Source organism: Sciurus carolinensis, chromosome 9, assembly GCF_902686445.1.
Source record: "Sciurus carolinensis chromosome 9, mSciCar1.2, whole genome shotgun sequence".
Classification (NCBI taxonomy): domain Eukaryota; kingdom Metazoa; phylum Chordata; class Mammalia; order Rodentia; family Sciuridae; genus Sciurus; species Sciurus carolinensis.
The window spans coordinates 81,357,998-81,379,244 of record NC_062221.1 but is presented as its reverse complement, the minus strand read 5'-3'; the positions used below and the strand labels follow the sequence as shown (position 1 = coordinate 81,379,244).

At 34.9% G+C, this 21,247-nt stretch overlaps 1 protein-coding gene across 1 annotated transcript in view; it reads left to right on the top strand.

Annotated features, from left to right (window-relative positions):
- Positions 1–221: 221 nt before the first annotated feature.
- Positions 222–21,247, top strand: part of Nectin3 (nectin cell adhesion molecule 3) — a 144,835-nt gene continuing 123,809 nt past the window's right edge. The window contains exon 1 of the mRNA XM_047564580.1: positions 222–707. Within this exon, the coding sequence (XP_047420536.1) occupies positions 545–707 (163 nt within the window). The 5' untranslated portion in view covers positions 222–544. The remainder of the gene's footprint in view (positions 708–21,247) is intronic.

The window sequence follows — 21,247 nt, the reverse complement described above, 5'->3', positions numbered from 1 at the left end:
CCTTTTTTAAAGCTCTGCTTTGGGAGAAAACCCGTTATCAAAGTGGATGAAGAGTTCTTTTTTTTTTTTTTCTCTTTTGAAGGGGGAGGAGCGTGTGTAGGAGGGCGGGGTGGGAGGAGGCGGCATGCACCCCGGGATCAGACGGGAGCGGGAGTTGCGGGGAGGGCGGGCGAGTTCGGGCGCCGGCTTTGAGGGTCGGCTTGCTCTCCCCCTCCCGCGAGGGTGGGGTGGTGCGTTCCGAGTTCCCAGGAGTTCGAGGCGGGCGGGTGCCGGGGGGAGGGGAGTGGCGGCGGCGGCGGCGGCGGGCGGCTCCCGCTTCAGCCTCAGCAGTGGCGTCGGCGACGGCGGAGTCGAGGCACCCGCGAGCGCTCGGCTAAGTGTCAGCCCGCGGCGACGGCGCAAGAGCTGGGAGTTAGGGACACGCTCGCCGGACCTTCCGCCGCCGCCGCGCCGCGGCCGCTGCTGCCGCCACCCAGAGCCTGAGGCGCCGGGGCCCGGGGAGCCGGGGGGACGGCGGGAGAGCGGGCCGGGGGGAGGGTGGGGTATGGCGCGGACCCCGGGGCCGGCCCCGCTGTGTCCCGGAGGCGGCAAAGCACAACTTTCCTCCGCTTCTCCCCCCGGGGCCGGGCTCCTGCTGCCGCCCCCGACGCCACCGCCGCTGCTGCTGCTGCTGCTCTTCCCGCTGCTGCTCTTCTCCCGGCTCTGTGGTAGGTGAACCGCGGCGGACGGCGCGGGCTGAGGGAGGCGCGACCGAGGGTCCCGGCGCGGCGGCCCGGCCCTCGCGGGCCGCTCTCCGGGGCGGCGAGGCGGTTATGTTCGGCGGTTGGCTGCGCGAGCGGGAGCCGCGGACTTTGGCTGGAAACTTTTCGCCGCGCCCCGGGCGAGGCCGGGAAAGGGCCGGGCGGGCGAGTGCGGCGCCGTCCATCCTAGCGGCCGCGCGGCTCTCTGTGCTGATGGCCGGGTCGGCGAGGGTGCTCGGTACGCGGAGCTCTGGGGACCGTTACTTCCTAGCTCGAAGGAAGCGGAGAGTGCGGACTTCTGGACTGGCGTTAAGATGCTGGGATGCACGTTTTGCCGCCTCCTTTTTTTTTCCCGGTGAAACTTGAGCTGTGATCCCGGAAACCCTCGGGACCAGAGCCCGACGGAATGAAGCCTCTGTCCTCCTCTTCCCGGGAGAAGGCACCATCTTAAACCCACCCTGCCGCAGCATCCCTTACAACCAGTTTTCTTAGGTCCTTGGGCCCTGTTCTGCCCTGGCAACCTCTGATCTCGGATTGAGCCCGGTCGCTGCCTTCCAGTTGTGGGACGTCTCTTGACTGTCCCTGCTTATTTTAGGAAATTCTCTTTGTCTCCAGGACCAAGATATACATGTTAAATACTTGATTACATCGACCGCCGGCTGTTCTAATCAAAACAACCCCATATCTATCCCAGTGTCAGTCTTTCCGGTGTTTTGGTACAGTTTTCCTGGCAGATTTTGGGCTAGTCCCTTTGTAAGTTCGGTTCCCAAATATTTGAGACTAGAGGCCTACTTTTTAAGGATCATGTAAAAAAATTTGCTTTTTATGCAAGAAAAATAATTCTTAGTAGTAATTAATAGACCACAGTGATTTGGGAAAATAAGACCACTGGTCTTTGGAGATAGTGCAAAATGCCTTTGGGTAATATCAAAATACTGCAGGGCATTATTCATTCAAGAACTCTTACTTGGTGGGGAAGGTGATGGGCAGAACTCCCTGTAGTCAAAGACTGGTTCTTAGTGTATCCTGAAATGTCGACCCAAATTTTTTCCAACATTTATTAAAAGGGGAGATGTGTGGAAATTGCCTGGGTAGTGTGATGTGAAAGGAAGAGAATCCTGTTGTGGGTATGTGAGTTAAGGTAGTTGGTTATGAGGTAGACAAAGTTATGAGATTTGAGTGCCCCTCATAGGCTGAGAATTTTCACTACCAATTCACCATCCGTACTGTAATGAAAGTTTCTGATTTATACAATGTAGTAATGAAAAATGACATGTTGTCTAATGTCTAGTGTTGATTGCCACTACTCAGATGTTTAGTTCCAAGACACAGCTCTTAATGCTATTACTCTTTTAAATTGATAAAAGATTCTTGGTTGAATTTGTGTGCTGTTTTTATGTTCCACTAAGCTTACAGTTGATTTCCAGGATAGTTGGAAAGGACATTAACAGTTTACTGTCTTGACTACCCAGTTTATGTTTATGATGGGGAGAATATATGTACCTCCACAGAAGTACATTTGTCCAATCAGATAAAACAAAAGGAAGAATGAAGCTAAATAATATGTTCAGCTGATACAGGAGATATAATTTGCATAATAATAATTTGATTTTACAAATGAATTGATTACTTTTTGAAGGAGCACAATGGTTTCCACATGGAACAGGAAAAGAGGTTTCTTAAAAATACCTTTAATAATGCGCTTTTGGAGGTCTTGATGCTTTATTTTAGAATTAAAACCTTCAGCAGTTAGGCTTGTGGACTGTGATTGAGAGGAAGTGTAAATTGAAGTTTTTTAAGAGTCAACTCTGCTTGTAGTTGTAGTCATAGACATTAGCTTGGCGTTATTGTGCACTGCTCATTTAAAGAGCTTCCTTTTTTGGCTTATAGTGTTATAACACCCTAATTTGTGAACCCTTATGACAAGTTTTTTCCATCAAACTCTTATTTTAGAATTTAGTCTTGGAATAGTACACAGTTGTTGTGACCTGGGGATACTTAATAAGTATGGAAATAGAATTTTATTCTTGTAAGCTACGTGTTGATCTAACAACCTGTTGATCTGACTACTAATGTTAGTTGTGCTAACATGCATAGTACTACTTAGGAGATTTGACATGTACTTCTATTTGAGTAGAATTAGTTTTAGAGTTGTAAAGATTTCTAGGCTTTAAAGTGATGACTGATTTGTTAATCAGAATGCTTTGTTTTATCATACTTAGAATTTTCTTTTCCTTGCTATTTTTGATACATTGCCTATTTTTAGTGCTTTAGTTATGGTTAACTTTATCATGCTAATTTGACTATGAAAACTGCCCCTCAACTGGTAGACCTCATATTTTGAAAATATAAAAATTTATGTCAGATTTTCTATTTGTTTTGTTTTACATTATCTTATTTGAAGATTTGAACTTTTAAATGAGACATTTACAGGTTGACAGATTACCAGTTTCCATTTTACTTTTTTAAGTCTAAGAAACTCGTGGGTATAAAGATCAAGTGGACTAGGTTTTAAAACTTGTCACTTGACAGACTTGATTTATTTAATTCTGAAATTTCATGTTTCATTTTGATGACAGTAATCATTTCATAGGTTGATTTATCTGAATTTTCTACATTTATCTTAAGACAGAATATTAGCAAGGATATGGTATTGATGAATAAGAAGATAGACTATTTGACCTTTATAAGACTCCATTTGATCCTGGGATTCTACTGTTGCTTGCATTTTTTAGCAAGGTTTTATGTTTAGATGGATGTTTAGAAGGTAATAGAAAAGATCCAAGATAATAGGGAACATTTAAAAGTACTTTTTATGTACTTGATAGTCATTTGGGGATGTAACACATGACAAAGTTCTAGCTTCAGAGTGTTTAAATATTCAAAAAGGAAATAGGTGAGTATAAGGCAGTTGTTTTTTAAAATGTTGATAGACCTTTATTTTTATTCTTTTATTTATATGTGGTGCTGAGAATCGAATCCAGTGCCCAGTGTTGTTTATGATAGAGATGTGCATGAATTACTGTGGGTTTCCAGGAAGAGTGATGCCTAACTTATTAGGGATAAAGATGTATATATGAACTGGGCACAGTGACTCTCCAATGTAATCTCAGAGACACAGGAGGCTGAGGTAGGAGTATCACAAGTTCAAGGCCACCTTGGGCAATTTAACAAGACCTTCACAACTTTGTGAGACTCTGTCTCATAAAAAATAAAAAGGCTGGGAATGTATTTCAGTGGTAGAGTGCCCCTGGATTCAATCACCAGTGGGGAAAGGGAGGATACATATGAATGTGAAATGAGAATTTTTTTTTTTATGGTCCTGGGGATCGAACCCAGAATCTTGTGCATGCTAGGCACACTCTCTACCACTAAGCATACCCCCAGTTTGAGTCAGATAATTCAAGTTAGACATTGTGGTAATGGTAAAAGATTGATATCTCTTTCTCTCTTTTTCTTCCTACAATTATGTTTTAGTTATTAAAAACATAGTTTTCTGAAAAAATGACTGCCACTTACTAAATGTAAATCATTGATAGATTTATATTATCACCTTACTATTGGGATTCTTTGAGGAGTAATTGAAAAGAATAAACTAAAACAGTGTTAATATTTATTACATAGCACAACATAAACAATCCTGTATGGTATTGGTGATTCTTATTTTTTGGGGTTGAATTTAGGGGCACTTGACCACTGAGCCACATCCCCAGCCCTATTTTGTATTTTATTTAGAGACAGGATCTCACTGACTTGCTCAGCACCTTGCTTTTGCTGAACTCTAGATCCTCCTGCCTCAGCCTCCCCAGCCACTGAGATTACTGGTGAGCACCACAGCACCTGACACGGTATTGATGATTCTTAAATTCTACTTTCTTGTTGTGGCTAATTGAGTTTTCAAATTAATTGACTAGCTGTATTTGCACTTTGCATCTTTTTTTATGGAGTTTATAGCCCAATCAGTAGTTTTTAAATATTTGTTAAATTTACTTCAGCTAAACATACAGATAACCAATTTTTAAAATATTAGAATATAATAAAATTGATTTTATTGTATAGCTATATGGAAACTAATTGAATCTTACCTTAATGATGTTGAATGCATTTTTTAAAATTTTGGCAGTTCTGTAAGGTCATTTAGAATATTAGGATTATATTGAAAATGTGGAATTGGAGAGAGAGTCTCAGTTTAACTTGTACTTTGTCTATTTTCTGATAGCATCAGGTTGGGGTGAACAACACTTGTTACTTATTTAAGTCTGTTCACATCCTAAACATATACTATTAGAAAGTGAACCAAATTTAGAAGCAAGTAGAAGGGATAACTACCTTTTAAAATTATTTTGGGAGTGTTGTAATTATGTATATGTATATAGAATCCGTTCTTAGGTCTTTGTATTTCAATATAATATAACAATATACTTTGATCAGTTTTGTCCCTTGTAACCTCCCCTTTGATCTTCCCTTCGATAGCATCAGCAATATGCTATAGAAATATGCTGGGTAGTTCTGTGTGTGTGGATTATAAATATTTACTGGCTTACCTTGTTAGTCAGGCTGAATACCCCTTTTTCCAAATGCTTTGGACCAGAAGTGTTTTGGATTCTTTTTAGAGTTTAGAATATTTGCATATGTGTAATCAAGTATTTTGGGAATGGAACCCAAGGTAAAAAATTGGAATATATTTATGTTTTATGTATATCTTATACATATAACCTGAAAGTAATTTTATATAATATTTTAAATAATTTTGTGTATGAAACAAAGTTTCATGGGTGGAATTTTCCATTTGTGGCATCATGTTTATTCAGGATGTTTTTAATTTTGGAGCATTTTGGATTTCAGATTTTTACGTTAGGGATGCTCAACCCATTCCTACATATTTACATATTTATAATTAAATGATTCAGAAACTTAGATACATTTTGTATCTGTATAATTGAGGAATAAAACATCAGTTATTTGAAACGTATTGACAAGAAACAAGTTATGCTATACTTATCAAAAATAGTATTTTGACATTCTACAATTTACTATTAAAAATTAGTTAATATTTCTATGGCACATTCTGTACTCTTAAAGTCTTCATAAAGATGGACAATAAATGATACATGATTTGCAAAAAAAGACAATACTATTGATATGTAAATGAGGGATAAAATCAAATAACCCTTAAGTCTGTAATGGAATATTAAAGATGATTTTATGTGGCACACACTCATATCTAAAAATCTGGGTACCAATAATGTCATTCTTTTGATCTGTCATGCTTTTGATTACCCTCTATATTTAGAAATGCCTTTAAATTCTTGAACACATTCCTTTCCTGAATTTCATTAAACTTTTAATTTTTGTTCTATCTCTGGCATAATTTAATCATTTGTTTAAATAAAGTTTGTTGCTAGACTTTTTCTGGGGTTGCCTTCAGGTTTTTTCCCTAAATGGTTCACTTATAATGTAGGTCATTGTTAGAATTTTAGAGAGAGTTGCCTCCTGTGAGTCTAGATGTATACATATTGTAGGTACTATAGTTTTCTTAGAAAATGTTAATTTATAATAGTGAATTTTATCTGGTCTTTTTAATGTATCATCTGGAGGTTATTTTTTAATCAAGCCTGTTGATTGCCTACCATTCATTCTGTTAATTAAGAAAAGTAGGGAAGAGCTGTTACATTATGAGTAGATATTCATAAATTGGTATTTGAGCTGTATAAAAATACCAGTTTATAATTGGATTAAATAGTGGAGAAATTGCAGTTTGCTTTTCAGCACTGTGGTTTGTGGTTTTAAGTAATTTATACGTGCGATTCTGTAGGTAAAATTATGATAGTTTTGTTTGTTTTTAAACTTTATTTGGCTTCCTTTAACTTCAGGGCTTAACAAAAAAAATCAAGTTTTTATTTTAAATGGATTGACTGTTGCTCCTAGTAGAGGTTCTTTAGGTTCACAGCTTAGACTTCTTCAGAAGAAATTAAATAGCAACAAAAGGGGAGGGGTGGAGCTCTATAAATCATTATTTTCAGATCACCAGGGTCAGCAAAATAGGGTGTATGGGTGGATTCAAATCATAGATGTTAGGGAATCTTCCTTTAAACAACATTGCCAGGTGTCACTATGGTTTTACTGGACCCGTACTTTTTGCAAGACTATTGAGTGGAGTGTTTGTATTTTGAGATACATTTTCAGATGATTCTTTTCCCCAAACTGTTCTATTTATGACGGCATTTTTATTTAGTATTTCTCCAGATGTGATTACACTTTGAAAAGAAATACACTCCCACCATTTTATTCACAGTTTTTGTCTTTGCATGTGTTTGCCATGTGAAAATTTCTCTATTTCATGAGTTTAGTAGCAAAATCAAGTTTAGTCTAAACCAGCATTGTTCACTAGAAATACAGTGAGAGCCACATAATTTTATTTTTCTCATGCCACATTAAAAAAGTTGAAAAAAAGAGAATCAAATGAAATTAATCCTAGTCTGCTTAATACAAGAAAACCAAAAACATCATTTCAGCATTTAATTGACATTAAAAATGTAGATGTCCTATGTGTTATTTCACACTAAGTTTTGAACTCCTGTAGATATTTTACACTTTACAGATCATTTCAATTTGGACTAGTAGCCACATTAATATACCCAGTAGCCAAGGGTGTTGGGACTGTTGACTACCACTTTGGACAGTGTAAGTCTCAAGTATTCTTTGTCTTTAAAGTTGATTATGCTATTCTCCAGTTCTATTTATTAGGCCTGGAATGACATTGCTCTTCCTTTCTAGCTAGTCAAATTCTAGTCAAATTCTGAAGTGCAAGGTGTAAAGCTGATTTCTTTCAGTGAGCTATGGTCAGTCTCTTCATTTTTTTTCACACTTTGAGGTATGGAACAATGTTTGTCAAAGTGCTTCCATGGTACTAGTCTTAGAAAATAAGTTTTTGGAAGAACCGTATTTCACCACATAATTGTCACCACCACATTAATGAATATTCATGAGTGTTCCACGTATCCTGATCTTGTACTAGTTTAGTAATAAATGATTTTTAAGTAATACTGGTACAGTATTTTTTAAAAGAAGCTCACATAACAGTCACACACCACCTTTTATTTATTTTTTTTACAAAAAAATTGGCGTAAAATCTGCAACAATTATGTGGTGGAAATATAGTACCATAATTAAGTATACTTGGGAGTGGGAAAAACTGAGCATTTACCCTTCAGAAAGTCATAATATGCATTAGTTTATTAATGGTGTATGAAATTAAGTAAAATATTCTATTTTACTTTAATTAAAAATCTTGTGTGTGTGTGTGCGATACCTATTAGCATATTGCAGAAGCTGTGTTGTACAGAACACTACGGGAAACATTCTTAGGTATGCACTTTTTTTTTTTTTTGAGTGGAGGTACTTGACTACTGAGCCACATCCCCAGCCCTGTTTTGTATTTTATTTAGAGACAGGGTCTCACTTAGTTGCTTAGCACCTTGCTTTTATTAAGACTGGATTTGAACTGATGATCCTCCTACCTCAGCCTCCCAAGCCACTACCACTGCCCCCAGCTAGATATGCATTCTTGACATTATTCCTGTCTTGAAAAACCTGTGTATTTTAGTTTTGAGGTATAAACTGATGGCCTAAATATACTACTTGAAATAGCTCTACACTGGTTTTTCTTTAAAAAAAAAAAAAAAAAAATTCTCTCTGCCCTCTTTAGTTTCTTCTTTTTTGTTATTGTCTTACCCATTCTGAATCTGAAGTGTTCTCAGTATTGACCATTTAGGAAGAATACAAGTCTTTTCTGGTGTTGCAAAATCAACTTTCTATCATTTAACCAAGTACATATATAGTTCAAACAGTTTCCATGAGATGTATTTTATTTATATATGGCACACTTCACTCTAGATTTTAGTTGAAGGAATAAGGTGGATATATTTATGGTAACTAGTTGATCTTGTAGTGGAGATAACACCAGTGCTGCTGTCAGGAAAGACTTGAAAACACCACTGGGCAAATAAAAAAACAGGTGCACACAGCTTTGGCTCCAACTCAGTGTTTGAAACATTATAATTATGAGTGTGCTTGACTCTTATAAATTAATTCAGAGGGAAAACAAAAATATTAGTGAAATGTTAGTATTCATAAATTATGGCAAGGTTACTTTTATATAGTAACTTTTGTGAGTTATCTACATGATAGACAGAATTGTCATTATTAAAACATTTTAGATGGTTATATTCGAAGATTATTAATAAAGTTTATAATTTAATCATAGCACTGTGGGCCAGATTACGATTTCACAATGTCATTATGAACTCAGTCTACTAATTTGATTTAAATTGGCTATAAGTTCAACTTAATACTCGCTGTGACAGTAAACTGCCTAGTTTTTAAACCTGCTTAGAGTTATGCTAGCTCTTTTATTTTAAATACAAAATAGAAAAATGCTTGTTAACTTTTTTTCCTGAAGAGATTCAAGTGGGAGAAGGTACATAGTTAATAGTTCTATCCTTGTTAAGTGTGTAGGGGTAGAACATCAGAGCAGCATTTTTTTTTTTACCAATTCATGAGTCTTTTTATGTTAAAGGCTGTAGCAGCCATGCTAAATCTCTGCAATTCTGCTTGTTGAACTTAAAGGTGGTGAAAAATTACCACTGACAGAAACCTCCAGAAACATGCAAATGATGTAGTTGTATTCAATATCAACTTCTATGATAGCTTCCCCATTCTTACTTTATAAGTATTGAAATTGTAAATATATGATCATCTAATGATGCAGTTTGTCTGGTTCACAAACAGAATGAACTTTAATGTGGAAATAACAGTTAGGAGCCTGGCATGGTAGCACATGCCTATAATCCCAGCAGCTAGGGACTCTGAGGCAGGATTGCAAGTTCAAGGCCAACCTTGGCAACTTATTGAGATCCTGTCTCAATAAAAAAATTTTAAAAAGGTCTGAGATGTAAAGTACTGAGTGCCCCTGCCACTGTGTTTAGTCCCCCATAACACACACACACACACACACACACACAACAGTAGGGATCTATTTTTTTTTTCAAGTTGTTGCCTTCTGTTTTGTTGTTGTGTATTAATATAATGGCAAAGAATTCATAATTTTTTTCTTTTAAAACTGGTATTGATCCTCAGTTGACTAATTTTTGAATAACTAAAACAAGGTATATCAAGGCTAGAATTAGTAATGAAGACTACTGTTCTTATCATTAAATAAGACTGTCTGGTGAGACTGTTGACATTCTTTTCTGTATTTAAGAAAATAAAATTAGGAAAGTAGATTATTTTTGTATTTTTCAATTAGAAAATATTTTCAAATTTTAGATTTAAAAAAGTCATCAATTATGGTTGCTGAAGCAACCATAATTGTTTGTGAAACTCATTTTCTATGTGTATGTAAAAGGATCTGAACATTGATAAATTTTCGTTGTATTTAAAAGTTGATAATGAAAATGTTTAAATATATAAGTAGCTGGTGAAATTTGTGTATGGAAAAATATTTTGTTCTCATAAAGCTTTAATATTGACAGCATATGTTAAAATATAAAAACAAATCTAAAGTTCCCTAAGAAAAATGTTTTTCTTTGAGGATACTGCTGTTGCTTTGCTGCCCTCTACAGTCATATAAAATAGTAGTTCTGTAGATTTTGCTCCCATGAGATGATTACTTTGTTGACCTCCAAGCCTTAAGTTTCAGGAATGAATTGAGTAATGTTTACTGTTAAAATATGGTAAAGTTTAGTTAGTCACAACAGTTGATCTGTTACACAAACAATAAAGGACACAGAAAATGGTGCTGGGGATAGATTGAGTTCTACTGAGCATTAGTTGAGAAACTGGTGTGTGAAACATGTTGCAGGCAGTACAAAGGATACCATGGTGGGAAGATATAGTGGATGCCTCCATTTGTGTTCAATGAATAAAAAAAAAAGAAAAAGAAAAAAAGAAAAAAAAAAAGATATAGTGGCTGCTCTGAAGCGTATAGAATTATTGGTAAAACTAATGGAGTGCTAGAAAAAAAATTGTGTGCATGTGTGTATATATATGTATGTATGTATTAAGTGTATGTGTATGTATTTGTGTATTTGTAACAGAATATCAAATGGTATGATACAGCTTTTAAAAAGACCAGTAAGGTCTTCCAGAGTAAAGGAAAGCCAGTTAGATAAGATAAAACTTTCGAACTGTTTTCAAGAATATGTAGAATTCAGAATGGCAAAACAGGTCCATTTCCAAAAGGGAAGAGAGATTATTTAAAACACAAAGCATCTTTTACGCAGGAGGACTCTTATAGGCCCCCTGAAGTATTTGCCTATAAGAAATGTAAAATTGTCAGAGACAGAGAGAATTTAAATCCAGTTACTTCTCTGCCTGTTTCATCCCTTATAAAATTGGCTAAGTAATACTTCCGTCACAGAATTGCTGTGAAAATGAAATTGCAATAAAGGACTCTAACGACTACAACTATCAAAAATACAAAGGAAAATGATCTCATTTATTTTAGAAATATAAGTGTTGTGGGATTATAGAATAAGGAGCAAGGAACAATTTAACTGAGGATGGGAGAAGATTTAAAGAGGAGCTAATTTTGTGACTGAAACTTGAGGGAAGAATTTAGGTAAGTTTATTTTTTTTTTTTGAGTAAAGTTCAGTGAAAAGGAAGGAAGGCATTACAAATTGAAAAGTCCACTGGGATGAGGACTCCATAGAAGAAATTTAGTGTTTCATGGTTTACAGGCGTGAGCTTTATGGAGGAAAGTTTTTTTTTGTTTTTGTTTTTTTTTTTGTTTGTTTTTGGGCTGAGGAGTTTAGACTCTGGAGGCAATGAGGAGCTTTTGAAGACAGGTAACTATGAAAGAAATGGTGATCTGAGAACATTGTGTAGCTCTGGCAGCAGTGTAAATGATGAGCAACAGGCAAAAAGGAAAACCATTGCAATGGACCTTGGGAGTAGAGGATTACAGAAATAAATAACAATTTTGTGGAGAGGGATGTGAAGGTAGGAATAGATCTCAGAGGTACCTTGCATGGTATTTGGATATTATTGGGAGTGAGAGAGAGTTAAATATGAATTAATTGGGGTTTCTCCCTAGTCATTTAATGACTAGGAAAAGACAGTAAAGGAATTGATTTATCAATCTAGTAAATTTTTGGAGACTTTTTTTTTTTTTTTCTGGTATTGGGGATTGAACTCAGGGGGCACTTAACCACATCCCCAGTGGCACCTCCTCACCCCCTTTTTTTCGATATTTTTTATGTAGAGACAGGGTCTCACTGAGTTGCTTTGTGCCTCCCTAAATTGTGGAGACTGTCTTTAATCTCCTAATTCTCCTGTTTAGCCTCCCAAGCCGCTGGGATTACAGGTGTGTGCCACCATGCCAGGCAGATTTTTGGAAACTTTTTAATTGTGCTTCTGAGACTTGTTTTTGAGCTGTAGTTGGAAGCCAGAGTAGGAGTTAGGAAGTGAAACTGGGAATTATCAGGATTGAGGTATTTGGATTGGATGAGGTGTTAGAAGAGGACAAAGTGGAGGGAGAAAGAGGAAAAGAGAAGGAAAGGAAAATGCAATCTGGGAAGGGAACAGGGTATTGGGGTGTGGGGGTTGAGATCTTTATTTTGATTGGAGAAATTATCAAAGATAGGCAGAGAGGAGAGAAATAATCTGGAAAGGAAACTTGATAAATTTAGTAGTCGGTAGGAGGACAGTGGTAACTCAGTAATTTTAGTAAAAATAGGAAAAAGTCCAATCCCAAAGATTAACAAATGAGGGATAGTGAAAGAATAGTAGGGCGGTAGTCTTGGGAGAGATGAGAAAGAGAAATTTGAGAGGGAAGAATGTGTCACTTATAGAATATTTGTGTCCATCCATATGTTGAATCCCTAATCCCTAATGCCATGGTATTAGGAAGTGAGGCCTTTGGGGGAAATAATTAGGTTGAGATGAGGTTGGGAGGGAGTGCTTCTTGTGATGGAATTCCTGTCCTTATAGGAAGAGGAAGAGACACTAGACCTGACTCTTTCCCAGCTATGTGAGGAAAAACAAGAAAGAAACCATGTGTAATGCCAAAGGAGAGCCTGAGGAACCCAACCATGCTGGAACTCTTTCAGCCTCAGAACTACAAGTATTAATGTCTGTTAAGCCACCCAGTATATGGTATTTTTTTATAACAGCCCAAGCTAAACAGTCAAGATTCTTACTTTAAGGAGCCTCAGAAATTTGACAGTAGTTAATAACATTTATTAAAGGGTGTTGGGTGACTCAGGTATAGAAATCAAGAATCAAAGGAGGCTATGTAAACATCTAGAACTATATCTAGAACCACAGCCAAAATAATGTTGAGTGGCAGTCCACTAGGGTCATGACTTGCTGCCTAGACACTAGATATTTTAGCTTGCTTCTAACACTGACATTGCTGCTATTAGAAACTGGATGAGTTTTTTTTGTAGTTTAAGAAATATATTGTCCATGGTTATCCACTATAGAATGTTAATGTAAAGTTTTCTATGTAATTTGATTTTTTATGATGAAACTTCTGTGTCTTTGGGAAACGAATAGGAATCCCTTGAATGGACATGACCCAGAAACAGAAAGTAAGCAGAAAGATTAAAAACAAAGATAGGAGAGGATAGTCTTAATGGTGAGAGACCATACTTTTTATTAGGGAAAATAAAATGATAAGCATAATAGAGGAAAGTTATAGAGATGTTTTGATATTTAATGATTTAAATGATATATTTTGAGAATAAATTAATGTAGGGTGATGCTGGGATTTAAGGTAGAAACTTTGAGGTAAAATAGAATAAAACATCGACTAAGAATGAATTAAATGAGTCAGCATTGAAAGCATGAGTTAGCATAACATGAACTTGGAAAATGTAAATGATGATGTGTAGGTAATAAGTTTGTGTTGGTGTCTGTTAATATTTAATCAAGCACTGAGTCTAGGAGATTATTCTTAGTACTCTGAAAGGATAAAATATTCATTAATTAGCTGATAAATAACAACATGTTCCTTGGAATTAATTGTACTTATATATTAAAGGAAGTACAATAAAGAGTCAGTACTGAGTGCCTTTTGGTCATGTAATAGGATGTCTGATAGTTTGAAAACAGAAAAATGAAATAAGGAAAATAGTATTTAAGAAATAGTGATTTATCATACAGCAGAATATTCTACATGTAGTGTTCTGAAAGTTAGAATTAGGTAGTGGTAGATATGAAAGGGAAAGGTTTAAAAACAAAGGGTTATTAAAAGGTAAAAACACCTTTTGATGATTCTAGGATATGAAAAGTGGGGGAAGTGAGTGAATTTGGAAGTTTTTGTATTAGACAAACGAGAGAATAAATATTTGCTGAATGGGAGGTTGATGTAAGAATTAGATATTGTGGAAGGTTGCATTAGTTTTCTAGGGCTGCCAGAATCAAGTACCACAAATGAGGTGACTTAAAATAACAGAAATGTATTATAGTTCTGAGGTCTATAAGTCAGAAACCAAGTTATCAGTAAGGCCATATTCCCTCTAAGACTCTGGATGGAATCCTTTCTTACCTCTTCATAACTCCCGGTGACTGCTGTCTGTTTGACGTTTTTTGCTTGCAATTGCATTACTACAGTATGTGCCTCTGTTGACACGTGGTACTCCCTCTGTGTTTATCATGGCGTTTTCCTCATAAGTAAAACAGCCATATTGGATTAAGGGTTCATTTGTCCACCTCCAATTCTATGATCTTAGTTATGTCTGCAGATATTCTTATCCAAATAAGGTCTTATTCATTGGTACTAAGAGTCAGGGCTTCAGCATGCTTTTGTGGGGTCACCATTCAACTTACAACAAAAGGATGATGACTTTTGTTTTGACACTGTAAGCTGTGAAATTTGGGACTTGATTAAAGTCAAAGTACCAGATAAATAACAGCATTTTGAAAAATGATGAGGTCTGAACTGGTTTGAACAAGATTTGAAACAGATTTATGAAATATTAAAACTTGTTTATTGACATGTACATAATTGTGCATTTGGATGAAAAAAGTAAATATATCCATCAAATGGTTACCCTGGTCAAGAAATAAAACATTACCAGTTCTCCACAAGTCCCTCTCGCACTCCTTTTCCATCATAATCTTTCTTTTCTGGAAATAACCATAATTCTCCCAACACCACAAATTAATTTTAAATGTGCTTGAACTTTATGTAATACTTTGCTGACATTGTTAGATTCATCCATGTTATTGAGTGTTAACAGTAGTTTTTTTTTTTTTAACATTGTACAGTATTCAGTTCCATGAATATTCCATATAATTTATTAGTTGGACAGACATTTGAATTGTTTTCACTTTGAAACTGTTTTAAATCAGGGATTAAATCCAGGGGTGCTTTACCACTGAGACACATCCCCAGACCTTTTTTATATTTTATTTAGAAACAGTCTCACTGAGTTGCTTAGGGCCTCGCTAAGTTGTTGAGGCTGACTTTGAACTTGTGATCTTCCTACCTCATCCTTCTGAGCTTCTGGGATTACCACTGTGCCTGCCACTTTGAGACTTTCGTGAATAGTACTGCCATGAACATTATTGTACCTGTCTTGGTGCTGGAATTGTTCATATTTTTAATGTTTTGCTTTTAAAAGTGTTTATAACAATTTATACTCCCACCAATAGGGTATTGAGAATTTAATTTGCTCTCTATTCTCACCAGCCCTTTGTGATACCAGCAGTATATTTCTTTTAACCATTCTGGTCAGTTTGTAATGGTGTATCATTGTGATTTTAATCTGTATTTTCTTAATAATTGAGTTCTAAGGATTATTTGAATATCCTCATTTCTGTAGTGTCTGTTCATTCTCTTACCCTTTTTATTCAGTTGGGTTGTCTTTTAGATTTGTAGAAATTGTGCACTAGGTATGAATACTTTGCTATATGTATTGCAAATGTCTTCTTCCATGTTGAACTTTTTGCTCTATTAATAGTGTCCTGATGAACAAAAGTTCCTTATATCTTACCAGTTAGTCAAACCCATCTTTTTCTTTGTAATTGTTTGTGTCTTATCTACAAAATTTTTCTTTAGCATAACCATCTTGAAAAACTTTTGTCTTAGAAAGTTTACTGTTTTACCTTTAGTTGGATACTACATTAGAATTAATTGTTGTGATTATTTGTAGTGGGTTCCAAATTGTTTTCGTACCATTCAGTCAACCATTTCCATTTATGAAAAAAATGTTCTGTGCAGTGCTGCCTTTGTAATAAATCAAGTAGTCCTATACATGTGACTGACTTTCTTTTCTTTTTCTTTTCTCTCTCCTTCCTTCCTTCCTTCCTTCCTTCCTTCCTTCCTTCCGACTTAGTTCCATCTTTTTGTTTTTCTCTCTTCTCACAAATATCATAGTGTCTCATTATGGTTTTATATCCTGGTATTGGGTAGACTATTGGGTAGTCCATTTATTTGGTAAAATTTATTGTGCTTATTAGTCTTGGTCCTTTTTCGTATGAATTTTAGTAGCAGTTTGTCAATTTGTGCAAAAAGCCTACTTGAACTTTTATTGGGAATACTTTAAATTTATGTAGTTATGTCAACTAAATTGAAATCTTTATAGTAATAAGTCTTCTAATTCATGAACTTGGTTGATCTCTCAATTTACTTCCATTTTCTTTACTTAAAAAACCAAACATGTTAAAGTCTTACATAAGTCTAAACTTTAGATTAAATTTAATCATTTGAATTACAGATTTATTTTGTTACTTGATGCAGTTGTAGATTATATCTATGAAATAATTCCTAGTTGTTTGCAGGCATATGAAAAGATAATTGATATTAGCATTGTGAACTTATATCCAAGGATCTTGCTTAACGATTTATTTTTAATTCCTTATAGAACTTTTTTTTATTTTTCCATCCATACAGTCATGTATCTGTGAATCATTAAAACCTATTTCTCTTCAATTTTTATACTTGTTTTTCTTTCCTTAGTCTTATTGTATTAAGACCTCAAGTATGATATTGATCTAGTGACTGCAAACATTGTCTCATTTTTATCTCAGATTGTTTTAAAAAGTGTTTAACATTTCAAAATGAAATATATGGTGTTTTGCTGTAAATTTTTTTTTTAAATAAAATCCTTTTTATCAGATTGGGGCCATTTCTATACCTAGTTTTCCTTATTTGCTAAGAATTTTTGTCATGAATGGGTACTTAATTTTCTCAGATGCTTTTTTAAAAAAATAATTATATGATCTCTCCCCTTTTTACAATGTGAATTATATTCTTAAAAGTATTAAGCTATCATTGTGTTTCATATCACTAGATTGAATTTATTATCTCTTTCCATTTATGTTTATGAATTATATTGACCTCTAATTTTCCTTCCTTAATGTTTTTGCCAAATTTTGGTATTAAGGGAATGCAGGACTCATTAAAAAATTTGAGTGTTGAATCTTTTTCTATCTTCTATAAGAGTTTAAGATTCGTTTTATTCATTTATTTTTCCTTAACTGGTAGAATTAACAGGCAAAGACATTTGGCCTGGAGCTTTTTCATTTTTTTCTTTTCTTCTTCTTTTTTTTTTTTTTTTAAAGGAAGGCTTTTAATTGAAGATTCAACTTTTTAATACATAAAATACTAGTCAGATTTATTGTGTTGGTTGGGCACATGGCATCTTTGTAGAAATTTGTTGATTTCTTGATTTCAAATCTGTTAATATGAAATTGGTCATAATAAACTTTTATTATTTTTTGTAGAGCATGTCTTGTTTTGCAGTACCAGAGATTGAACCCAGGGCCCTGAGCATGTACCCTGCTAGTGATCTACTTCCCCAGACCTTTTATTTTCTTGATAGGAGAATCTATAGTAATTTCTTAGTTTTTCATTTCTTCTATTGGTATTTTGTGCCTTCTCTTGTTTTTTTGAATCAGTCTTTTCCACTTTGTTTTATCAGACTTTTCAGAGAACCCCCTTTTGACTTGTTCTTTTCTGTTTTACATTATTTTCTTTTAATTTTTGCTTTATTTTCTTCTATGTTTTTGAGGGGAGGATATTTCTTACTCTTTTATTCTTGAGATATGTTAGATAACTGATTTTTAGCTTTTTTGTCACTTCAACCTATATATGTTTTTTAGGCATGATTATATTCTTGAGTGTATTCAACTCAAAACATTTTAACATTTTTCATATGATTTTTTTGATAGTTTTGAAATTTAGTACTTAACATGAGGTGATAGGGGAGGTAAATTAGTTTCATTTATTTCTAGCTTAATTACATTGTGTTGAAGAATTTGCTCTGTGTATAATTTCAGCCTTTGGGCCTCCTGTACATTTAATTTTGGCAATTGTATGTACACCTGAAAAAAAGGGACAGTGCTCTTGTTGGGAACAGTTGGACATTGAGCTTGTGTTGGTGCATGTGCGTGTGCACTCCCCTCCCCATATATGTATATACTCCAATTAGATTAAATTGGTTTTGTTGTTCAAATCTTGTCTGATTTTTTTTTCTGCTCTAGTAAATTACGTAGAAGTATATTAAAATCATTTACCAGAACGTGGGTTTGCCTGATTTTTCCTTGTAATTTTGTGAAGTTTTGCTCTGTGATTTGAGATTAGGTTGCAAAATATAATCAAATCTGTTATTTCTTCCCAAGACTTGACTCTTTTATCATTACTAAATTGCCGTCTATCTCTAGTATTACTTTTCACTGTAAGCATACTTTGGTTCTAGTATAGCCACATTTAGCTTTATTTTAGTTAACATTTGCAATTTTTTGTTCCTAATCTTTCAACCTTTGTCCTTAAATTTAAGGCATGTTTCCTTTAAGCAAAATGTATGTTTTTTCAATTCTCAGACTCTTTTTATTAGAAATAGTCATTGTTCAAAATTATGTTTTTTCATGTGTTATACCTATTTCTGGATTAATATCAAGTTGAAAATCTAATATCATCTTTACCCAAAAGTAATCTTTAAATTTTTAAAAATTCTTTTTAGTTATATGACAGTAGAATGTATTTTGACATATTATACATATATGGAGTATAAATTCCTTTTCTTGTGATTGTATATGATGTGGAGTTCCACTGGTCATGTCTTCATATATGAACATATGAAAGTAATATCCGTTTCATTCTACTCTTTTTTATTCCATCCCACTTCCCTTCCTTACATACCCCTTTGTCTAATCTGAAGCTTCTATTCTACACTCCCCGGCCCCCTCCATTGTGGGTTAGCATCCATATATCAGAGAGAACATTCGACCTTTGATTTTTTTGGGATTGGCTTATTTAATTTAGCATGATAATGTCCAGTTCCATCCATTTATCAGCAAATTGCCCTAATTTCATTCTTCTTTATGGCTGAGTAATACTCCATTGTGTATATATGTTACATTTTCTTTATCCATTTGTTGATTGAAAGGCAGCTAGGTTGGTTCCATAGCTTAGATATTGTGAGTTGAGCTGCTATAAACATTGAAGTGACTGTGTCACTGTAGTATGCTAATTTTATGTCCTTTGGTATACCTATGAGTGGGATAACTGAGTCAAATGGTGGTTCCATTCCAAGTTTCCTGAGGAATCTCCATACTGCTTTCCACAGTGTTTGCAGTAATTTGCAGTTCCATCAGCAGTGTATGAGTGAACTTTTTCCTCACAACATTTGCCAACATTTATTTTACTTTTTTTTTTTTTTGGTAATTGCTATTCTGACTGAAGTGAGATGATATCTCAGTGTAGTTTAAATTTGCTTTAGCAGAATGTAGTTTTAAAACTCTGGTTAGGTTTTGTCTTGTATTGATATATAATTATCTAATTTCATGTATATTTGAGTTTAACTGTATCATCTGACATTTTTTCTGTTTGTCTTTAAATTCTTTGTTCTATTTATTCATTTATTATTTCCCTTTGTATTAATTCCCCTCTCCCGTTTTTAAATTGCAGGTGTTATATCCTTATCCTGTTCACTTTTTGGCTACCCTATAGAGTATAAGATATAATAATTATAGAGAGAGGGTCTTTGAAATAAAAGAAAGGATCCAAGTACCCCTCCAACCCACCACTCAGAAACCAATATGTACAGATTCTCATGTCCCTTATATAAAAAGGCATAGTATTGGCCTATAGTGTATGAACTATACTCATATGGACGTTGATTTTTTAATTTTTTTTTGGTCCCAGGGATTGAACCCAGGGTGCTTAACCCTGAGTCACATCCCCAACCCTTTTCCTGAGTCACATCCCCAACCCTTTTTATTTTTCTTTTTGAGATGGGTCTCTAAGTTGCTTAGGGTCTTACTAAATTGCTGAGACTGGATTTGAACTTGGGATCCTGCCTCAGATTCTGGAATCTCTGGGATTACAGGCGGGTGCCACTGTGTCCCGCTACTTTTGAATCTTTTTTAGATACTTTTATAATTCCTAGTACAATGTAAATGGCATGTGAATTGTAGTTATACTGTTTTGTTCAGGGAATAATGGCAGGGAAAAATGTGTACATGTTCAATACAGTTTTGTCTCCAAATATTTTCAGTGAGCATGTGGTTGAATCTACAGATGTAGAAACCTTGGTCTAGAAGGCTGACTGTACATAGTTATTTCTCAGAGAATATAGGCCCTATGAAACACTTTATCCTGTTCTGTAGTTAGTACTATTGTGTATGTGTATCCAATAAGGCATTTTTATTCTTTTATATAATAAATGTTTATTTTCTCTATATATTTCCCTTTTCTGCATCATCTTCATGATAAGGTTTCTATATAGAATCCATTTTCTTCTGCTTGAAGAGCATTCACTGTATTTTCTTTAGTATAAATCTGGTTTTTGTCTGAAATTTCTCTATTTTTCTTTCTTTTAAAATATATAACAACCTAGTCATATAATTCACATACTATACAATTCACTGATAAAATGTGTAATTTACTGGTTTTTAATATATTCAGATATATTTTAATATATTCACTATAGTCAATTTTATCAGTCCTCTAAAAAAGAAGTCATTTGCCTTTTACCTCAATTTCTTAATACTAGGCTGCTACTAATTTACTTTGTCTTTATAGATTTACCTATTCTATATGTTTCATATAAATGCTATCATAAAATCTAATCTTTTGTGTTTGTTTTTACTTCATGTAACAGTGTTTTCAAGGTTCACCCATGTCGTGACATATACATCAGTACTTCATTTTAAAAAAATTTAATAATATTCTCCTGTGTGGCCTAATCACTTTTATCAAGGTCATAATATCTGACTATTATGAATAGACATTTGGGTTATTTCTGCTTTTGGCTATTATAAATAATGCTTCTATAAATATGCACATATAAATTTTTTGTGTGACCTTATATTTTTATTTCACTTTGATATTTACCCTGGGTTCAAATTGCTTAGTTCTTTTCTAACTGTATTAACCCTTTGAAGGAAGTGCTATACTATTTTCCAGAGACTTATAGTTTCGTATTCTATAGGCTTCCCTGCATTCTTACAAAACTTAATTATTAATCTGTTTTTTTGATTATAGTCATCACAA